The sequence below is a fragment of the Varroa destructor genome, unplaced genomic scaffold (assembly GCF_002443255.2).
Source record: "Varroa destructor unplaced genomic scaffold, Vdes_3.0 BEIS01000001.1, whole genome shotgun sequence".
Classification (NCBI taxonomy): Eukaryota; Metazoa; Arthropoda; class Arachnida; order Mesostigmata; family Varroidae; genus Varroa; species Varroa destructor.
The window spans coordinates 58,754,239-58,770,340 of NW_019211454.1; the positions used below are offsets into that span (position 1 = coordinate 58,754,239).

Here is a 16,102-nt window from a genome sequence, read left to right on the forward strand (position 1 = left end):
ATATAAAATCTATTTATTGTAATTTCTTTGCAAAAGATCTAAATTTAGGTTTTACTATTCCTATCCATGTATCCGCTATTATCAACTTTAACTTTGAATAACTTCAATTTAATTGGCTAGCGCAATATGGACCAGTTATGGATTGCGCAAATCACGACTAAAGCATCGTATAGAACTGCTTTAGCTGTCGTATATATATACTAACGATGATCCCTAACAGGAACTTCGTAGCACGTCACATATTCAAAGGATAGATGTAGATCACAGATACGAGCTAGATATGGCCTTACCTCTGGTAATGTTGAAGTTGCAGGCCCGATTGCCCTGCCGTCGACTTAACTAAGTTGATTGATAAACCGTTAATGGTTAAGTAGGTAGGTCTGACTCCCAAATTACTTTAAAAGGTCTCAAGTTTGAATCGATTTCTCCGAAGCAGCTCACCCTTCCATTCCTAATATAGGAGCAAGTGGTATACTTATCATACTGAGCTATAGTGTATGAGCTACGAGCCCACTAATGACAATAAATAGTGCACTGCACGAGTTATTACAGGTCGAATTTTTTGCCAAAACTGAAGTCTTTTAGCTTCAACAGAAGGACACATCTTAACGTAATGGCTAAGACCATCTCTAAGTATCTAATAAGCATCGAAGTATAGTTTTCATTTCTGGTCATATAACAGCGCCGACTGGTCCTGCTACACAATCGATAGTTGGATAAAAATCTCTAGGAATATCCGAGCATCAATTATATTTATTCTTGACATCGGACGTATTTTTAGGCAGGACGATAGTTTTCGTCGCTTTCTCCTGGAAAATCGATGAAATTATCGACATACGTATGAGTCATGGAACTACGGTATGTCACCCCGAAGTTCTCCTATGGCAAGTTGCAAGATGGTACTATGCCTTTTTGCAGGCTAATAATATTTTGTTACCAATGTGACGATCATTTTTGCCCAGATTGTATCCTTTCCCTTCTAGTTCAAGGTAGAAGATGCTGGATTTTGTCAGCCAGGTTAACGTCGTGCGATGCTAGACCACAAAAGCATCAGACGAAGCAAGCCACCATAATGCCCTGCAGTATTTCGAAAGAAACCTAAAATATTCGAAGAATGACTTCATGCGTGAACGACGGACACTGGGTTGCTGGCAGTGACAGCTCGTATGAAAGCAACTGTTTCAAAGACAGTGGTGCTTATGCTAGATACCAGGACTTTAACTATATGAAGAATATGGCCTGCCTGTTACTCTAAATGTAACATAATACTTGAATGTATGTAGAAGAAATGGTCGACCGAGGCCAGTAGCACCCGCTGCGGAGCCCATTCAACCAATATACATCGCAATATGGGATAGATTATCAGCGTAGTCATCCACCAGTACAGTGACAATGACAATAGGAGTTCCTAAGCTGAAGCCAATTGCCATACAAAGCAATAACATAGCAGGGAAACCTGTGAAAAGCATGATTTGATTGCGCAAGTCGTGGTGTTAGTGTTTTCCGAAAGAGTAAAAACATCATTTCGTTTTAGCGAATGTATAATAGACATATTGTGAAACACTTTTGGGAATCCACTGTATTATAATCAAATTCGAATAGGACGTCTATTTCGTTCAAAGTGTCCGACTTGAAAATCATAGGAATACAAGATCAATACCTGTGACAAATGCCGCAGCCGATAAGCAAACTCCAAACGTAATGGAAGCGCATCCGATGACGACCGGACGAGACACGATGCCCATGTCCGAAACAAATCCTACCGAGAGACGGCCTGCATGGTCAGATTTACAAAAAAAAAAAAAAAAGCAACTGCTGCTGAGCTCGACATGACTATGATTCAACTGATTCAGGTTAGTTTGTATGACATATCCTAGTTAATTATACCATGATACGGATACATACAGACACAATGGAGTAAACAATTATTATAGGGTAGTAGGCTTGATTAGGCATGACAGTGATCAAATGACGAACTCTGTAAAGCCAGGCTATGTTTTTCTATTATATTGTACAGTTAGGATTAGCAGTATATTTATAAGCGATGACGTTAATTTAATAACAAACCTGCAATATCACGGAGGGCAAATCCCCAAAGAAGATAAATCGCTTTGTGAGCTTCAACCTTGGAATGGTCAAGCATAAAAGTCTGGAAAACGGTGCTACAATGGATCAACATAACGTATGTCAATCCTACGACATAAATTAGCGTTCTGGAAACAAGATCCACTTGAGGGGTTGCTCGGGCCTGTAAATGTTGCAGTTATTTGTATTCAAATCAGGTAACAATATCTCAAATAAAGCTACAGAAATTATGCCAATCATAGTGAGCAGTATTTCCGCTTGAGCATCGAAGTTAAATTAGGGCAGTTATTAGTAATAGGAACTAACATATATGCTTAATTATAACCTGATGATAATCTGAGGCATAAGTTATGTCCACTCGCAAAATATATGAGCAAGAGCCCAAAGGAAAAGAGGCCGCTTGCGCACTCTCACTACAGCATACCCGGCCGCCGTGGCATGAGAACTTTCATAATCCTCATTAATTTCGAAGTCCTGTTCTGGAGCGCACTCCATCGAGATTGCGGGGGCAAACAAAGAGATCGGTACTGAGATAGCTGAAGCGTTTTGACGCAGTCGTAATCGATGATTAGAGCTGATCGACTCCCGGCGAGATGATGATAAGCCACCTAATGGACTCATAAAGATGCAGCTCTGTAAGCTATGCTGGGGATTATGCTAAAAGTTCTTAGATCTTTCAGATAACCTGTATCGGTGCTAAACCTTGACCGGTAGTGCAAGACACATATTAGAAAGCTTCTTTTTTTCTATTTCAAAGTCAAAACGGTTGTATACTAATTCTGATCAGATATGTATAAATATATACTTGCCTGAGTAAACTGCAGTAGTTTCAGTCGATACTGAAACCGATTTGATCGAATCGCGACGAGGCCCCCACTGATGGTCTGCATTTCGTCTCCATTGGCGGCTCTCTGTTAAGCCTTCGAGCACATATTTATGATATATGCTTAAAAAGTAGATAAGAGCATCGTACCAATCGAATGGGTGTCGTAAAATGTGTTTTCGAGGCAAAATTCATGAAGACGGGATTTAATGGCCAAAATCTATATTTAGTTAGCTTCGAATCACTTTAATACACGGTTCCTATAAGTGTCAGCATTCTAATTAACTTTGTTAATAAAAACAACGAGAATAAAAACAACGAGAAGTTTGATATACACTAAATCACCGATTTATCACCGGAAGTCAGTTAGAATCAAAACATGACAACTGACCCTCAGAGGTCCGAGAATACGATGACATTCTTTACTTGAACAGCCTTGCGCTCCGTAGCACCAAATGCAGTCCCTACATAGTATTGGTATACGGTACACGTATCGTTATTATTACCCCCTGGTGCGTACTTCGACTGTTAGTTAAAACGTAAGTTAAATTGACGACTGCGGAACTATTGAAAGTTCACCTTACTTGACATTACGCATTGTGAAATTAAGAAAGATTGCTAATGAGAGCAATTAAGTTTATTATAATTAATTAAGTTATTATCGTTTTATAATAAAATTATTAGTATCATGATAATAATTAATACTGATGCGTCGGATTGCACAGTAACTACTGAGATTGAGGCAGTCGAAGTATCGCGAGTAAAATTAACAGAGGTGGTTGAAATAGTTATTTTAGCCAGCTTATCTAACTATGCCCATTGTTCTATGGTAATATAGGTGGGTAAGTTATTCCTTATCCCCGACCAAAGCGGACGTCTAATTTAAGCTCGCGTTTAAGTTGAAGGGCGATCTTAAATTAATGCCCGAACATTGATGCTGTTGTTGAAGTTCCGCACGCTAGCATGTTCTATCTATATTGTTAACTTATTAATGTTCGGGCTATATTATATGACATAAGTTGTAAGATATCAGCTTAGAAGTGAAGAAGAATTGCTCTCATATATATATATATATATACGTGTAGATTTTTTCATACAACGCTAAACATTTCGTTCGGTATAAAAATCCACTATGAAAGAAAGGTTCATATTTATTCTATGTTGAAAACGTGAAGACGGCGAGGCTTATCTCCGTTCGGCCATTTACGTTCGGCTATCTACTTAGCAATAACAAAAAATGGATTAAGAAAAAAGTTGCCGTTTTCTTTTTTTTTTCTAAAAAAGGGTTTTTGTAAGCGAAGGACACTAAGGCAACCCAATTTGGGGCAACGGAATACCACACAGTCATTAGCAACCAAGGTTCCCTCCATCCAGCAAAGGGTTGATTTAAACATGATTATAACGATTTTTTGCAATGATACGAACTCACTTCCAGGACGCCAACGTCCGGTACATGAAAGCTGGCGTCCTGTTGATCTGTTGCGCGTATGCGTATCGCAACCAGGAACAGACAAAGCCTCCCTGTTCTCGTCGCCACCTCTTCCCCCGGCGGCCTCTACATCTTCATCCATCCCTTCCTGAACTGGCTAAAAAAAGCCAAAGAACAATAACGAGCTTGGACAATACACTTTACGAAAGATAAAAGAATCTTACCCAGGTTAACTTAGTTAACTTACCGTTGAAGAGCGTGGAAATGGTTGGCCAGAAGTCGTCTTTTGGGTACCACTGAAATATGTGTAAAGGTTGTATGCAAAGGCTTTTTCATAAATGATCCTTATCTATTCCCCTAAATCAGTAATCAATGTTCTGAGCCAATTATCTGGGTGTCAATCTTGCGGGTACTGTGGCGCCAACTAGCGATAAGCTTGGGAACATTTCCATTCTACGAAATTGCCATCTTCGTTAGTTAAGACAGTGATATCGCGGCCAAATAACCTGCGTTCATTTAAAGCCCTTCCTTTCTGTTACTTTAAATGTCTTCATTTGTCTTATGAAAAACACCAAACACTTAATAGAAAAGTAACAAAATAATATATTAAGATTATTCTAATTTCGTAACCATGATGCTACTGTCAAAAAGGAGGGATGGGAGAATTTTCTAAAAGAGTAAATACCGGCTTATTTAATTTTTTTTAGATTACAATTGCGAATTCATCTAGTAAGTGTATTATTTGGAATTAAGCATACCTACTCGACATTGAGCTCGGGGGCATTCTAATCAATAGGGCGCAGGCTATAGCGTGTGATATCATGGCCCCGAGCAGAGTAATTCCCGCGTGAAATCCCAGACTAAACATGACGTGCTCGAGGAAATTCAGAAGGAACAATGACCTCAGCGAAGAGCCCGTATAGATTATATCGCTGGCCACCACCTATCGAATAAAAGTGACTGCACATTTCATAGATAACTCTAGTTAAATGAATGTCTATTCATACCACTGATAAAGACACTTATGTTTAATGTTTCGATCTTTTGCGAGTAGAGACGATGAGTCACACGTCCTCATTGCCATTATTCCGTTCCGCTAGAATCGCTTTATATATTTATTATACCTACTTAAATAGATGGTAAACAAAGCGTTGACACACCTTCACTTACGGGTAAAACTAGCTGTATATAAATTAAATAGCTATATATACACACGCTGAAATCTTTCAGTAATTGTCAGTTAGTTAATTCAGACCTTCTTCTGGAGGTTCAAACTCGACAAATGTAAAAAGTTATCTATACTTTTTGCTTGCTGACGGAAAAATATTAATTTCGAGATTTTAAAGAATAAGAAAAAAATTACCACATTCATGCTACTATTGTATGTAACAAAAATATCGGCTACCCTTATTTTTTTATGTATTCGTCATATGGGCGACGATATTTAGAAAATGGTATCTACCTTATTGTTGTCTAGCAGACAGCCACGGCGGACATGTTAAGATTAAGACCAACACTTCGTCCACATTGTTTCTTTGTGGATAAAAATTCGCTTTTATCCTTATATGCAACTTGCTAAGTAGCAGTATTTTTCTTTGTGTCATCAAGCGCATTAAATTATTCGTTACCAATCCTATCTTAAATAAATAGCCGAACATTTTAGCTGAGAGATTTGTTAGAAAAGGTCTGTCAATACGTGATGAACGCTTCCGTATTTCGAAAAAAAGAATATATGTTTCAAGTGCGGTATTAAGAAAGGGCAAGCTGAATGCACAGAGATGTTACAAGGAAATTAATATGGAATGACATCGACTCACCATGAAGGACTTGACAAACAATTGTAAACTTATTAACGTCATCAGCGAAGTAACAAGCTGTTATCGCGGCGCACGAAATGGCGGACCCAATTAAGGCAATGCAACGAGGCCCGAATCGACTTGTTAAACAGCCAGTTATCAAACCTGAATCGTAAGTATGGTCATAATTAGAAAAGACTCGCTCTACAGTTAATGGTGTGTTAAGTAGCAAACTAATCGGATATTCTGTACCAGATCGGGCACCATTAGCATCGCCATTTTAAAGGAAAACATCGGTCAGACATTATTCTTGGCGTGAGCTCGAAACTATATTTCCACAAATGGCTTAATGTAATCTTTCTACAACGAGGCTGTTGACGTAGTATTGATCCATGTGAAATCATCAGCGACTTACAACTTGCGTTCCATCAACTTTCAGTCCTCTAAAACGAGAGGCGCCGCGATGTATGACCGACAAACAGACACATACGCAACAAGGGTCCATTCCAGAAGAAAAATCTAGATGATCCACACTGGTAGAGTGCAAAGGTTTATCTAGTGGTAAATAACAGTATTGGATTGTTAAGCAAAGCAACCTACGGCAGTTAGCACCCCACATATAGTCTAATATAAGACAGTGTTTACACTTCCAACTGGTATCATTAACTATTGTTACGAGCCTACATGTTTATGACCTTGACCGTTCCTGACTGGATGGTTTCGAGCAACATAGATTCGACCTGACCTGACAAACTGGAGCTAGCGCCGACCAAAGAGGGTGGCCACGATGCACCTGCTTGTGAGGCGTCGTAGAACTCAATGACGTTCAGAAATAAAATGCTCCCTGACCCTTATACTGCCAGGGTGAAGAAATTCAGTAGCGAGCAGGCCGCTGCAATAGCCCAACTTCATGAACAGTCAGGGCCGGCGCAGTAACGATCATATAGGGACTGTGTCTTATAGTATCTCGTTGTGGTCTTCTTGATCCCATTAGTCTTCGGTACGTCTATGGTCAGCTTAGCTTGTGGAGACATGTGGGTCATTCTAGTGGTAAGGCTTTCTTGAGGTGAAGTTGGGATCATTGTCCATTTGCGTTTCGTTCGGATTGGTATTGTTTGTCCCTATTTCAACATCGAGTACTTGTAGCTTAGCTGTTTCCAAATAGCATATTTATGTTTTCGATATATGTTGACACACTTCTTGCGAGCTTCGCTTCGGGATGTCCGTGTGTTTAGATTGACTTTCGTTCGTAACCGCTGCGTTCACGTTTCATTTTACCATAATTATTGATTGGTTGGCATTCGTTCGAAACTGTCTGTAAGCAATACGATGTTCTAGCTTCCAAGGTAAAACCTGATTGGATGATTTGTCTTGTTAGTGCAATCGAATGGCTAGATATCAAGTACTCTTCGCTGGCGGTGGTACACATCCTCAGCATATTAATGCCGTAAGTAGACGACGAAATTGACTCCGCACCTGAAGGCGGCTCCGTTGAACTAGTCAAAAAAGGATTTTTCTATTATTACACGGTATATTTGAGAGCTATATGTCAAGGGAGCCTAGAAAAGTTTCACAACTATGCAATATCAACAGCCTATGCCTTCTACTTACTACGCGAGGACATGACCACTCGTTGCAACGGGTACCTAACATTTGCAGGTACTCGCACATTGGTTAAGCGTAACCTTTATAGGAATGCATTTTTAGATTATACAGCTCAGGTGAAGTTAAAATAATAAAAGCCCATATCTGGATTCAAAAAATCTAGATACGTAACGACACAGGCATTCTCTGCCTGACGTAATCACTGAATGGCCTGGCCCCTATCCAAAACCCCAACCAGCTTACAAGTCATTTGAACGAACTCCTTTTCAAATTTGCGACTACTTCTAATAGAGACCGTGCGTAGAGCGATATTTGGGGAGGATAGCACCCCCAAGTATCCCTCCCTCTAAAAAAATAACGAATCAATGAAAGCCAAAAAGTTTAAAATGTTTAGAAAAACGCAAAACGATAAACAACCTTATCTGGCCAATTTGGCAGACAGCCGTTTCTCTCTTCTCTACAGCAGCTGCTAATTTCAGCATTAAAATTCTCGATAATCAGAGACGGCTTTTTGAGCTATTTTGATAAGTTTGGGAGCTTTTTCAATCTAATTCCTATTCTAGATTGTCCAGTTTGCCCCATGGAAAGATTCTACGAAATCTTCCTCGAAACCCGTTGAGGACCAGCAGCAATGTACACCGTCGATCTTGAGCCACTGAAAAGAATTATAATCCTGGCGAGGTCAATATTACGCTGAGACACTAATCAATACCTTCTCATGAAGTCATTTTCCGAAAATGGGTCTCGGTCTTAGTCTATGTGTTCCCATATGTCTACGCTCCATTTACAATAAGCTTTACAATAGTGCCACAGACATCAGATGAGCAAACCTTGAAAAACAACAGATAGCACTTTGAAGACTCTATCAGTTTACATAGATTACTCTGTATAGTAAAAAGGATTATTGATTAACATTAAAAGAAAGGTATCTCGCTATCGGTCACGAATCAGTACTACAAAAAAGATGTTATATTTAGCTTCACATCAGGTCTCACAGCATTCGAACCTGGTTAGTCCACAAAACGATTATTATTTAGTAGTATAATATTTGAGAGTATCTATTGGTTCCTATATTTCGTAGGTTAGGTATTCTTTTACGCACTAATTCTAAGGGCATAGGTATTATAGAGTTTCTACCATGATTCTCTTCAATTTCTTTATTTGCTTCTAGTGAAACGACGCTTTTCAATTGGTTAATGTAGGCAAAGCTTCAGAGGTTTGCAAAATCAAACGAAGAATACACATCGCCCTGACGTGACGCACGTTTACAACTATAGGGACATAAATAAATACCTGTTCTCAGTAGACACAGCCAATCACAGATGTTGCGTCCTTCCCTAGGGCTTAACAGCTAAAAGGAACGCGGATTTCTTTTTGGCTTGGCTGGACTTCCAAGCAAGGAAACCTAACACATTTGGTTCAAACAGAATTGCATTGCGCCTTTATACATCTACATTGAATCTACACGCGACTCCCTACTTTGCGACGCGTGTCTCAGTCAGGGGTTTGTCTGGAAAAGTGTTTCTTTCCTTGCTGCTTATCTGGAGGGAACACTCCATCCAACTGAATGCAGAAGGTCGAAACTAAGGCAAACTAACACGCACAAGCAGAACACGCAAAGGCAGACGCTTTACGACTGACCCGACGTCGGCACGTGGCTTTCGTCACGCACAGTGAACTAATAGCCCCTCACTCACTGTTCACTGTGCTTCTTTTACTGAAGAGAACCGCAATGGGTAATGGCTGGGCTGGGTTTGGATGCCCTAATAATCCCCTAACTGCGAACCCTTGCCCCCCCGAGTATTCGTTTTTTTTTAGATCTTTGCCTATGGCCTTAGCTTTGGAAATCTCGCCTAAGCGTCATTGGAAACGCTAAAGGCACCCGCTGTTTGGCGCCTGCTTTATCTGGTATGGCTAAATGGGTTTTGGTATTGACTTGATGGGACTCAGTGATACGGGAAGTGGTAATGTGAAAAGCTAGTCGGAGGGGTCGCGTGAATCGCACACACACGTTCTAATTCTACACTGCAGCCCTCCCGTTTCGAGGTGCGCTATGCAGCTTCCGATCGAGGAGCTTCATATTAAGCTTGCGGTTTACTAAGTTAAGTACCTTTCAAGCTAATCATGACTTCAGAGACACAAGCTAAAATCAGCTGCTTCATTGGAGCACGAACGCTGTTCAATTATCATGATTAACTGTGAAATAGATTTTAATGCTTTTTGATTAGTAATTTTGTCTCTTGTACTTCTCCACGGTGTTAGAAAAAGACTACGATTGCTCTCTGTCTTAAATATCTATTAGAGCGACATATGAATATTCACCGGAACTCAAATGATTGTTTGTGTCTATCTCGAAAACAACGCAAGAGTTAGGTTCCTGTTAAAGAGGATACGATCAGAACAAATAGAACCTAACCAGTTTTTATAAATAGTCCTGGCGTGTCGCATGTGACCCAGAATAAAGAGCGACAACCGTCCTGCAAAATAGCAATATATTATTGTACCACAATTTTGCCGCACATTGTTTCCGATCGTTTTACACTGGTGGTGAATTTTTTAAGTTATAACTTATGTGATTTAAGTTAATCTCTATGGCGTAATTTAGAAACAGCGATCGACCTCGTAATACAAAAAGAATCGTCTTCACAGAACAGCCTTTGGTCGGATATTTTATGAACTGTGCCACAGGAATTCAATAACTATTTATACATTGCAGTCATCTCTGTCTTGTAATTACTTCGTATATATATGTACGCGCATATAATCTATGCCTTAGTGTCGAGCCCCGCATCTGTTTGTATGGCATATTGTCTCCTCAGGCAATATTTAATAATACGCCGTATCCTCTCGCCATTTCTCGTTAGCTCCAACTAGCTCGTACCCGTCGGCTATGCGGTATGCGTTCTTCGAGCTCGGAACACAAGTGCTGCCTTAGGCTGTCTTCGAAACGTTGATGCTGCGAATGTCTAAAGTCGAAAGCCGTCCCAACAAGACGGGTTCTGCAATCGGCCATTTGACCGGTAACGAAATCGGCCACCATAGCCTAGCTGCCCTAGATACATCTGAAATAGCCGAAAACTAAAGCCTCTCGTTGGTGTCTTTGTCGCTGCTGCAGACGCTGACGCCAATTTTTAAAGTTGAACATCGTTATTGGTTGCCCCCGAAATCCGACAAGACCGCGGCAGCTGGTGCAGGCACCTACGGTAAGCAGCGCTTTCACATAAACTAATTAGAGCACCGCAAATTCGAAATGCTGAAAGAAGCTAAGCCGATGGTGAAACCGGGTGAGAACACCGGATAATGTTTTGCCAGCACATGGTGTGGAAATTGGCAACTCTCACCATCCACCCCTTGTTTTCTCGACAGGCCGTGTTCTATTATTCCTTAGACAAGGTGCCGTATCACCCTGTAATCGGTCTTCCACCTGTATCCGTTTAATTAATAATTATGTATGCAGGCATGTACGTGCGTAAGATCTAGACATACATGTTGAAGGTTATATGCGATATTTGTCAAACAAGATCATTTGAATAGTAACTGTTGCACATAGCAACTGGTCATAGTCGCTCAGACGTGTATGTGCGTACCTATAGAAGTATATGGGGCATTGTCTGTTGACCCTTTGGTCGGAGAAAGTATGCACCAAAGATGTTACGGCTTCCTTGCAGTTGACTAACGACGCACGCCTTTGACGATTTACGCTATATGCCACATTCGCCAATTTTAGGAAATAGATAGCGAAAAAGTTAAACTTAGCAATTAAGTTTATTCCTCAAATATGTTCAAGCACTACTGCTTGCGTCTCTCTTGTCTAAACTTTGTATGTCCTAGAAAATAAATAGGGTTCCCCTGCAAACATAGACAATGATTATTATCATTCATTTCCAATGTGAATCGTCTCTCTTGTTCGTCTTTAAAACGGTTAAAGTCCTAAAGTTTAGTCAACTCAACGTATGCTGTATGAGAAGCTGGATAACTTGTCATATGCCTATATTCGCTCACTCTGATGCCTTTCAGACAAAAACCTTACCGGCGTCGCTTTTGGCAACGTGTGGTTAACGATATTAGTTTTCTATTCTGTCTAATGATAATCGTCGTTGGGCTGAGTAACTTAGTGCCCATTAAAAAAAAAAACCGAAAGCTGTTTATTTAGTAATCTGTGAGGAGTTAGTTACAAAATCGACACTAGAGACCGTCAAAGAACGAATGAAAATACTGCGAAGCATCGAACTACACCGATCTAATTTAATGTGTCATATTATATATTATAATAAATATTATAAAGAAAAGTATCTAAGTTATATCCTGACAATATTATAGTGAATAATATGATGAAAGGGACACCGCTTACCAAGGCGGACGGTAAATGTAATATAAGCCAATTTCGACAGCCGCCGCAATAGTCCTGGCAACAGGATGTAGACAACTCTTAATACGCTAGTTTCATTGCTACATCTTTACCTTGTATAATGGATATTATATAACTGCTCTAGCAATCAAGGTTTGTTTGTACGATACGGAACTGTCTTCTTTGTTGTGCCTATGATTTCGTAATGTTTTTAATATTAAAACTAAAACAGTGTTTTTAAAAACATGGGCAAAAAATAGCCCAATGACAGCGTTTCTTTACATATAAGCATCGCCTCGCTCCTAAGGACATCTCAAAATATGCCATGATAAATGAAGCCAAATTACCGTGCCTAAAATTTCTATTATCGTAGTTTACAGTTGAGATATACTTGAGCTACTTTCCTAATAAATGAATGAAACTCAGAAAGAAATTCAGTAGCAGCAATAAATGCAATTCTTTGATACAATTGGTATCGACGAATTAATCACAAACTTACGCTTGCTGTGATTTTTTTCCCTATCTATTACCCCAAATATTACCATCAACACCCAAATTCCCTTTAGACTCTGGCTCGTATTAGCAAAACTAGTACATGACTATTTACAGGTATAGATTTATACGCTCGCTTGCCTCATGTTATACACTACACGTGGTCGTACCTGTCAATATTTTGGCCATTTTTTTTCTATTAGTTCTCAGCAATGAAGAGTGTTCACGGTGTTACTGACAAGTTGTCGGTAGTGAATATTCGCAATGCTGCACACAATATATTCGGAACAACTAAAGCTACCAGCATCGAACAGCTGCGAGGTCGAGCGGATACTGAATTCATTCACGTACTCGCTTATATAAACTTACTGTATGTATTATATATATATATGGGCCGGTTGTCAGATAGCTAACATAAAGCTGCCTATAAGATCCAACTAGAGGAATCTAGCAAGAATTAACAAAGAAAGTGTTCGGATCCCATAAAGGCGGCCAATCTTTACAAGATATTTGGAGCCATGCATACGGGTTCGCTTGAACTCGATAAACGTCGAATATAAAGGCGGCTCCGGTCTGTGCTGAAATAGTCAGGTGGAGATCGCATGCTTCGGTAATGAAATAAAGATTCGTTTCGGTGGGGAAGGACAGCCGGAGTAAAACGTTCGTGCGACGAACGGGCACGTCAATGACGTGCACGGAAATGACGTATTTCATCATATTTTTAAATCTGTAACAATCTATCTCTGATATTATGTACTATTCTAGTTGGTTTTGACTACGATTCGGTAATACCATTTGTGACGGACAATTTCGCAATACGACAGCTCACTTTTTTCATATTCGATTATTTTAATTAACGGTTCAACGCTCCTTTGTTCCTGCTTCACGGTGCATTTTTCCGTAGACGCTACAAGCGTTTACCTGTACTGCACACAAGGTCGACGATGGTCGCATGTAATGTACGGACTGCTATGGGACGGGATTATACTGTTATCCAAACTTCTCTGCCATTTGGCTTGCTATTCCAGTAGCATAGGGAAGTTGGTTGACGCAGGTGCGGTAAAGAGGCACCATTAACTACTGGGCAGCGTGAACGATAACCCGCAATATTAATTTCGGTCATCTGTGAGCTCTGCGATAGGCTCAACAATCACGTCAGGCCGTTGCTAGCTGTATGCAGACGAAGCTATCGTCAGGGATTTGCTAACGACGAAGGATACCTTGACGGAGAGTTTTCTTGCAAATGTTCTAGTTTTTCGTCAGGTGCCTGGTCCGGAACAAATCTGTGCTCTTTTGTCGCGATACTGTAATAGGCAGGGTTTGATTCGCCAAAGGACAAACCAGCCAACACCAGGTTAGAAAGCTGAATATTTAACGTCCTACTTAACGACCGAACGTCCTTAGTACGTCATCATTTTTTTGTATTTGCAACTTCTTATAAGCTTCATCGATAATAAACAACATTCGAAACCAGTCCAGTGTAGTAGATACAGTTTGATACGGAACGAATGTTCTTGCCATCTGCAGATACGAAGTATACTATGGCGTTCACATCTGGTTTTATCAGCATATATATGTATATGGAGTTGCAGTATACTGTGTTTGCCTTCGAATCACTGGGCGCCCTCTGAATATTTTTTCAGTTAACCCAACATGTTGGTAGGGCTCTTTTTCTCTCTCATGCATTTCGTATCTCTGCAGGCTCATCTCCGACTTTACTTCTAGTCTTTGTAAAGCCCCATATAAGCAATATGTAAGTCATTTACTTCGTGCTGTTGTATGAGCTAATAACTCAGTTCTGTTTGAGATGTTGAGAGACACCTTTGCAAACGAAATTGAACAGGCTCTAAGGTTAAAGCAACACTGATTGAATGCTACCGACCATAGTTTAGGTTAGGTTAGGTAGTGAGATCAAGCGACTGAAGGCCTGAGCTATCGGCTGTGCCCATTGCGGAGATGATGTTAACGACGAACTTGAACGACCAATTCGAGAGTTCAGTGGGCTGGACCAAGAGAGAGGAAGAACTTACCCTTACCGTCTGCAATCGAACGGACATCGAATAACATTGGCTTTTATGCCATACCGTTTCTTGGTCCCGCTGTGTGTCGTTGTCAACTGAAGAAAAAAACTGGCAGAAGAAGGTGACCTTAGAGCGGTCGACGAAGGCTGCCCTCATTGACTTCGCTCTTGACCCGATTTCGTCTGAAGGTAGATAGGTGAAGCGATGTGTAGGGAATTCGATGGCACCGAAAGACATCGCAAACGACGGCAGAGGCTAGAAGCGATCAGATTCTTCTGTTTTTTTGCCGACTGTTCCCCCTTCTCTACTTGTCCATGTCTAGAAGCGATATATAGTTTTTCCGCCTTGGGTGTGCGGGAAAGACGTCAGTATATTGAAAAAAACAAGATCATTTCCAGCGATGCTTACCCTCTTCCATTCTTAGGCAGTCAACCATGTTAGCGTCTCACGTTGCGACCAAAAGTGGAGTAGTTTGATATGGTTAAATCATTATTGACCTGTTGTGATCAAACGTATAGTCAAAAATATAGAAAATCAACAAAATAGCGTTCGTCGCATATCTAAAGAGATATTCAAGTGATTTAGTTCGGTATTTACGTAAATGTAAAATACGTTACATAACACATCTTTGTTAATGTAGGTTTTAAAAATACGCAGCGTGTAGTTTTACATATATCTGCAACAACTGTCTCACCTGAATAGAATGTGAGCTATCAAAAAGGATTATGGAACGTTCCTTGTTTTCGGAAAAATTAGTCTCCTATCCCTTTCAGTTAATATTGAATTTCGCACAAGTCACTTATTCTACCGTCATTTTACCGCGGAGGCCTATTCCACTTGGCCTAGGCAAGACTGACTGTGATGACTGTCTATCGACAGCCAGTAAGCGAACAACGTTCCGGAAACAGCGTTATATTTAAAGCGAGCGGGTTACAATGGCAACACAGTGCAGGTAGTAAAAGAAACTGGCCATACTTTGGTTGGTTACAGCCACGCAATAATTCACGTAACGAGGGTTCTTTCTACAGTGATGTAAAGGGGCAATTTTTTGCCGAATAGCCCAAACTAACACAGCTTTTAATTTTATGCAAAACAGCGTCAAATCTATCAAAATAATAATTGAAAATAATTCCAAGCGATTCAAAATGATGGAAAAATGCGTATTTGTCATAATGTCATATGTAAGTTAGTTCGTAACGGAGCCACGCAGTCCTTGAAACGGCCTAACCAATCGTTTTAAACCATCTCGGAACACCATTCGAATATCTGAAATGCATTACTGTGTGGTTTTTAGGTTTTGTCAAAATTGTTAACATCAGAAGAATACTAGAAGTTTGCTTTTAGACTTATTGGCGTGTTTATATTCAAGCTGCACGTGTACTCGATCTGTGTACAAGAACGTTTGCACGAGCTGTTTTAAATTAACACTAATTTCTATAATTTCCTAAATTTTTCTTGATAAAAGCAAAGGATCCCCAGTTTAGCCCAGATTCAGACGTAACT

General features: G+C 40.1%; 1 protein-coding gene across 8 annotated transcripts; it reads right to left on the bottom strand.

Moving 5' to 3' along the window:
* Positions 1-93: 93 nt before the first annotated feature.
* LOC111255635 (uncharacterized) lies at positions 94-15,502 on the bottom strand. Of its 8 annotated transcripts, XM_086991462.1 has the most exons (11): positions 15,294-15,502; positions 15,008-15,096; positions 14,663-14,854; positions 6,155-6,298; positions 5,096-5,280; positions 4,585-4,633; positions 4,338-4,494; positions 2,895-3,005; positions 2,510-2,693; positions 2,068-2,248; positions 94-1,774 (listed from the first exon to the last, which is right to left on the bottom strand). In XM_086991462.1, the coding sequence occupies exons 4-10, from the start codon at positions 6,194-6,196 to the stop codon at positions 2,206-2,208; spliced, it is 771 nt and encodes a 256-aa protein (XP_086847588.1). In that variant the 5' UTR covers positions 6,197-6,298; positions 14,663-14,854; positions 15,008-15,096; positions 15,294-15,502; the 3' UTR covers positions 94-1,774; positions 2,068-2,205. The 8 variants fall into 8 exon arrangements, with proteins under 8 accessions (XP_086847588.1, XP_086847580.1, XP_086847587.1 ...); XM_086991454.1 differs by having other exon boundaries at positions 14,663-15,096; XM_086991461.1 differs by lacking the exon at positions 14,663-14,854 and having other exon boundaries at positions 15,294-15,501.
* Between the last annotated feature and the right edge of the window lie 600 nt (positions 15,503-16,102).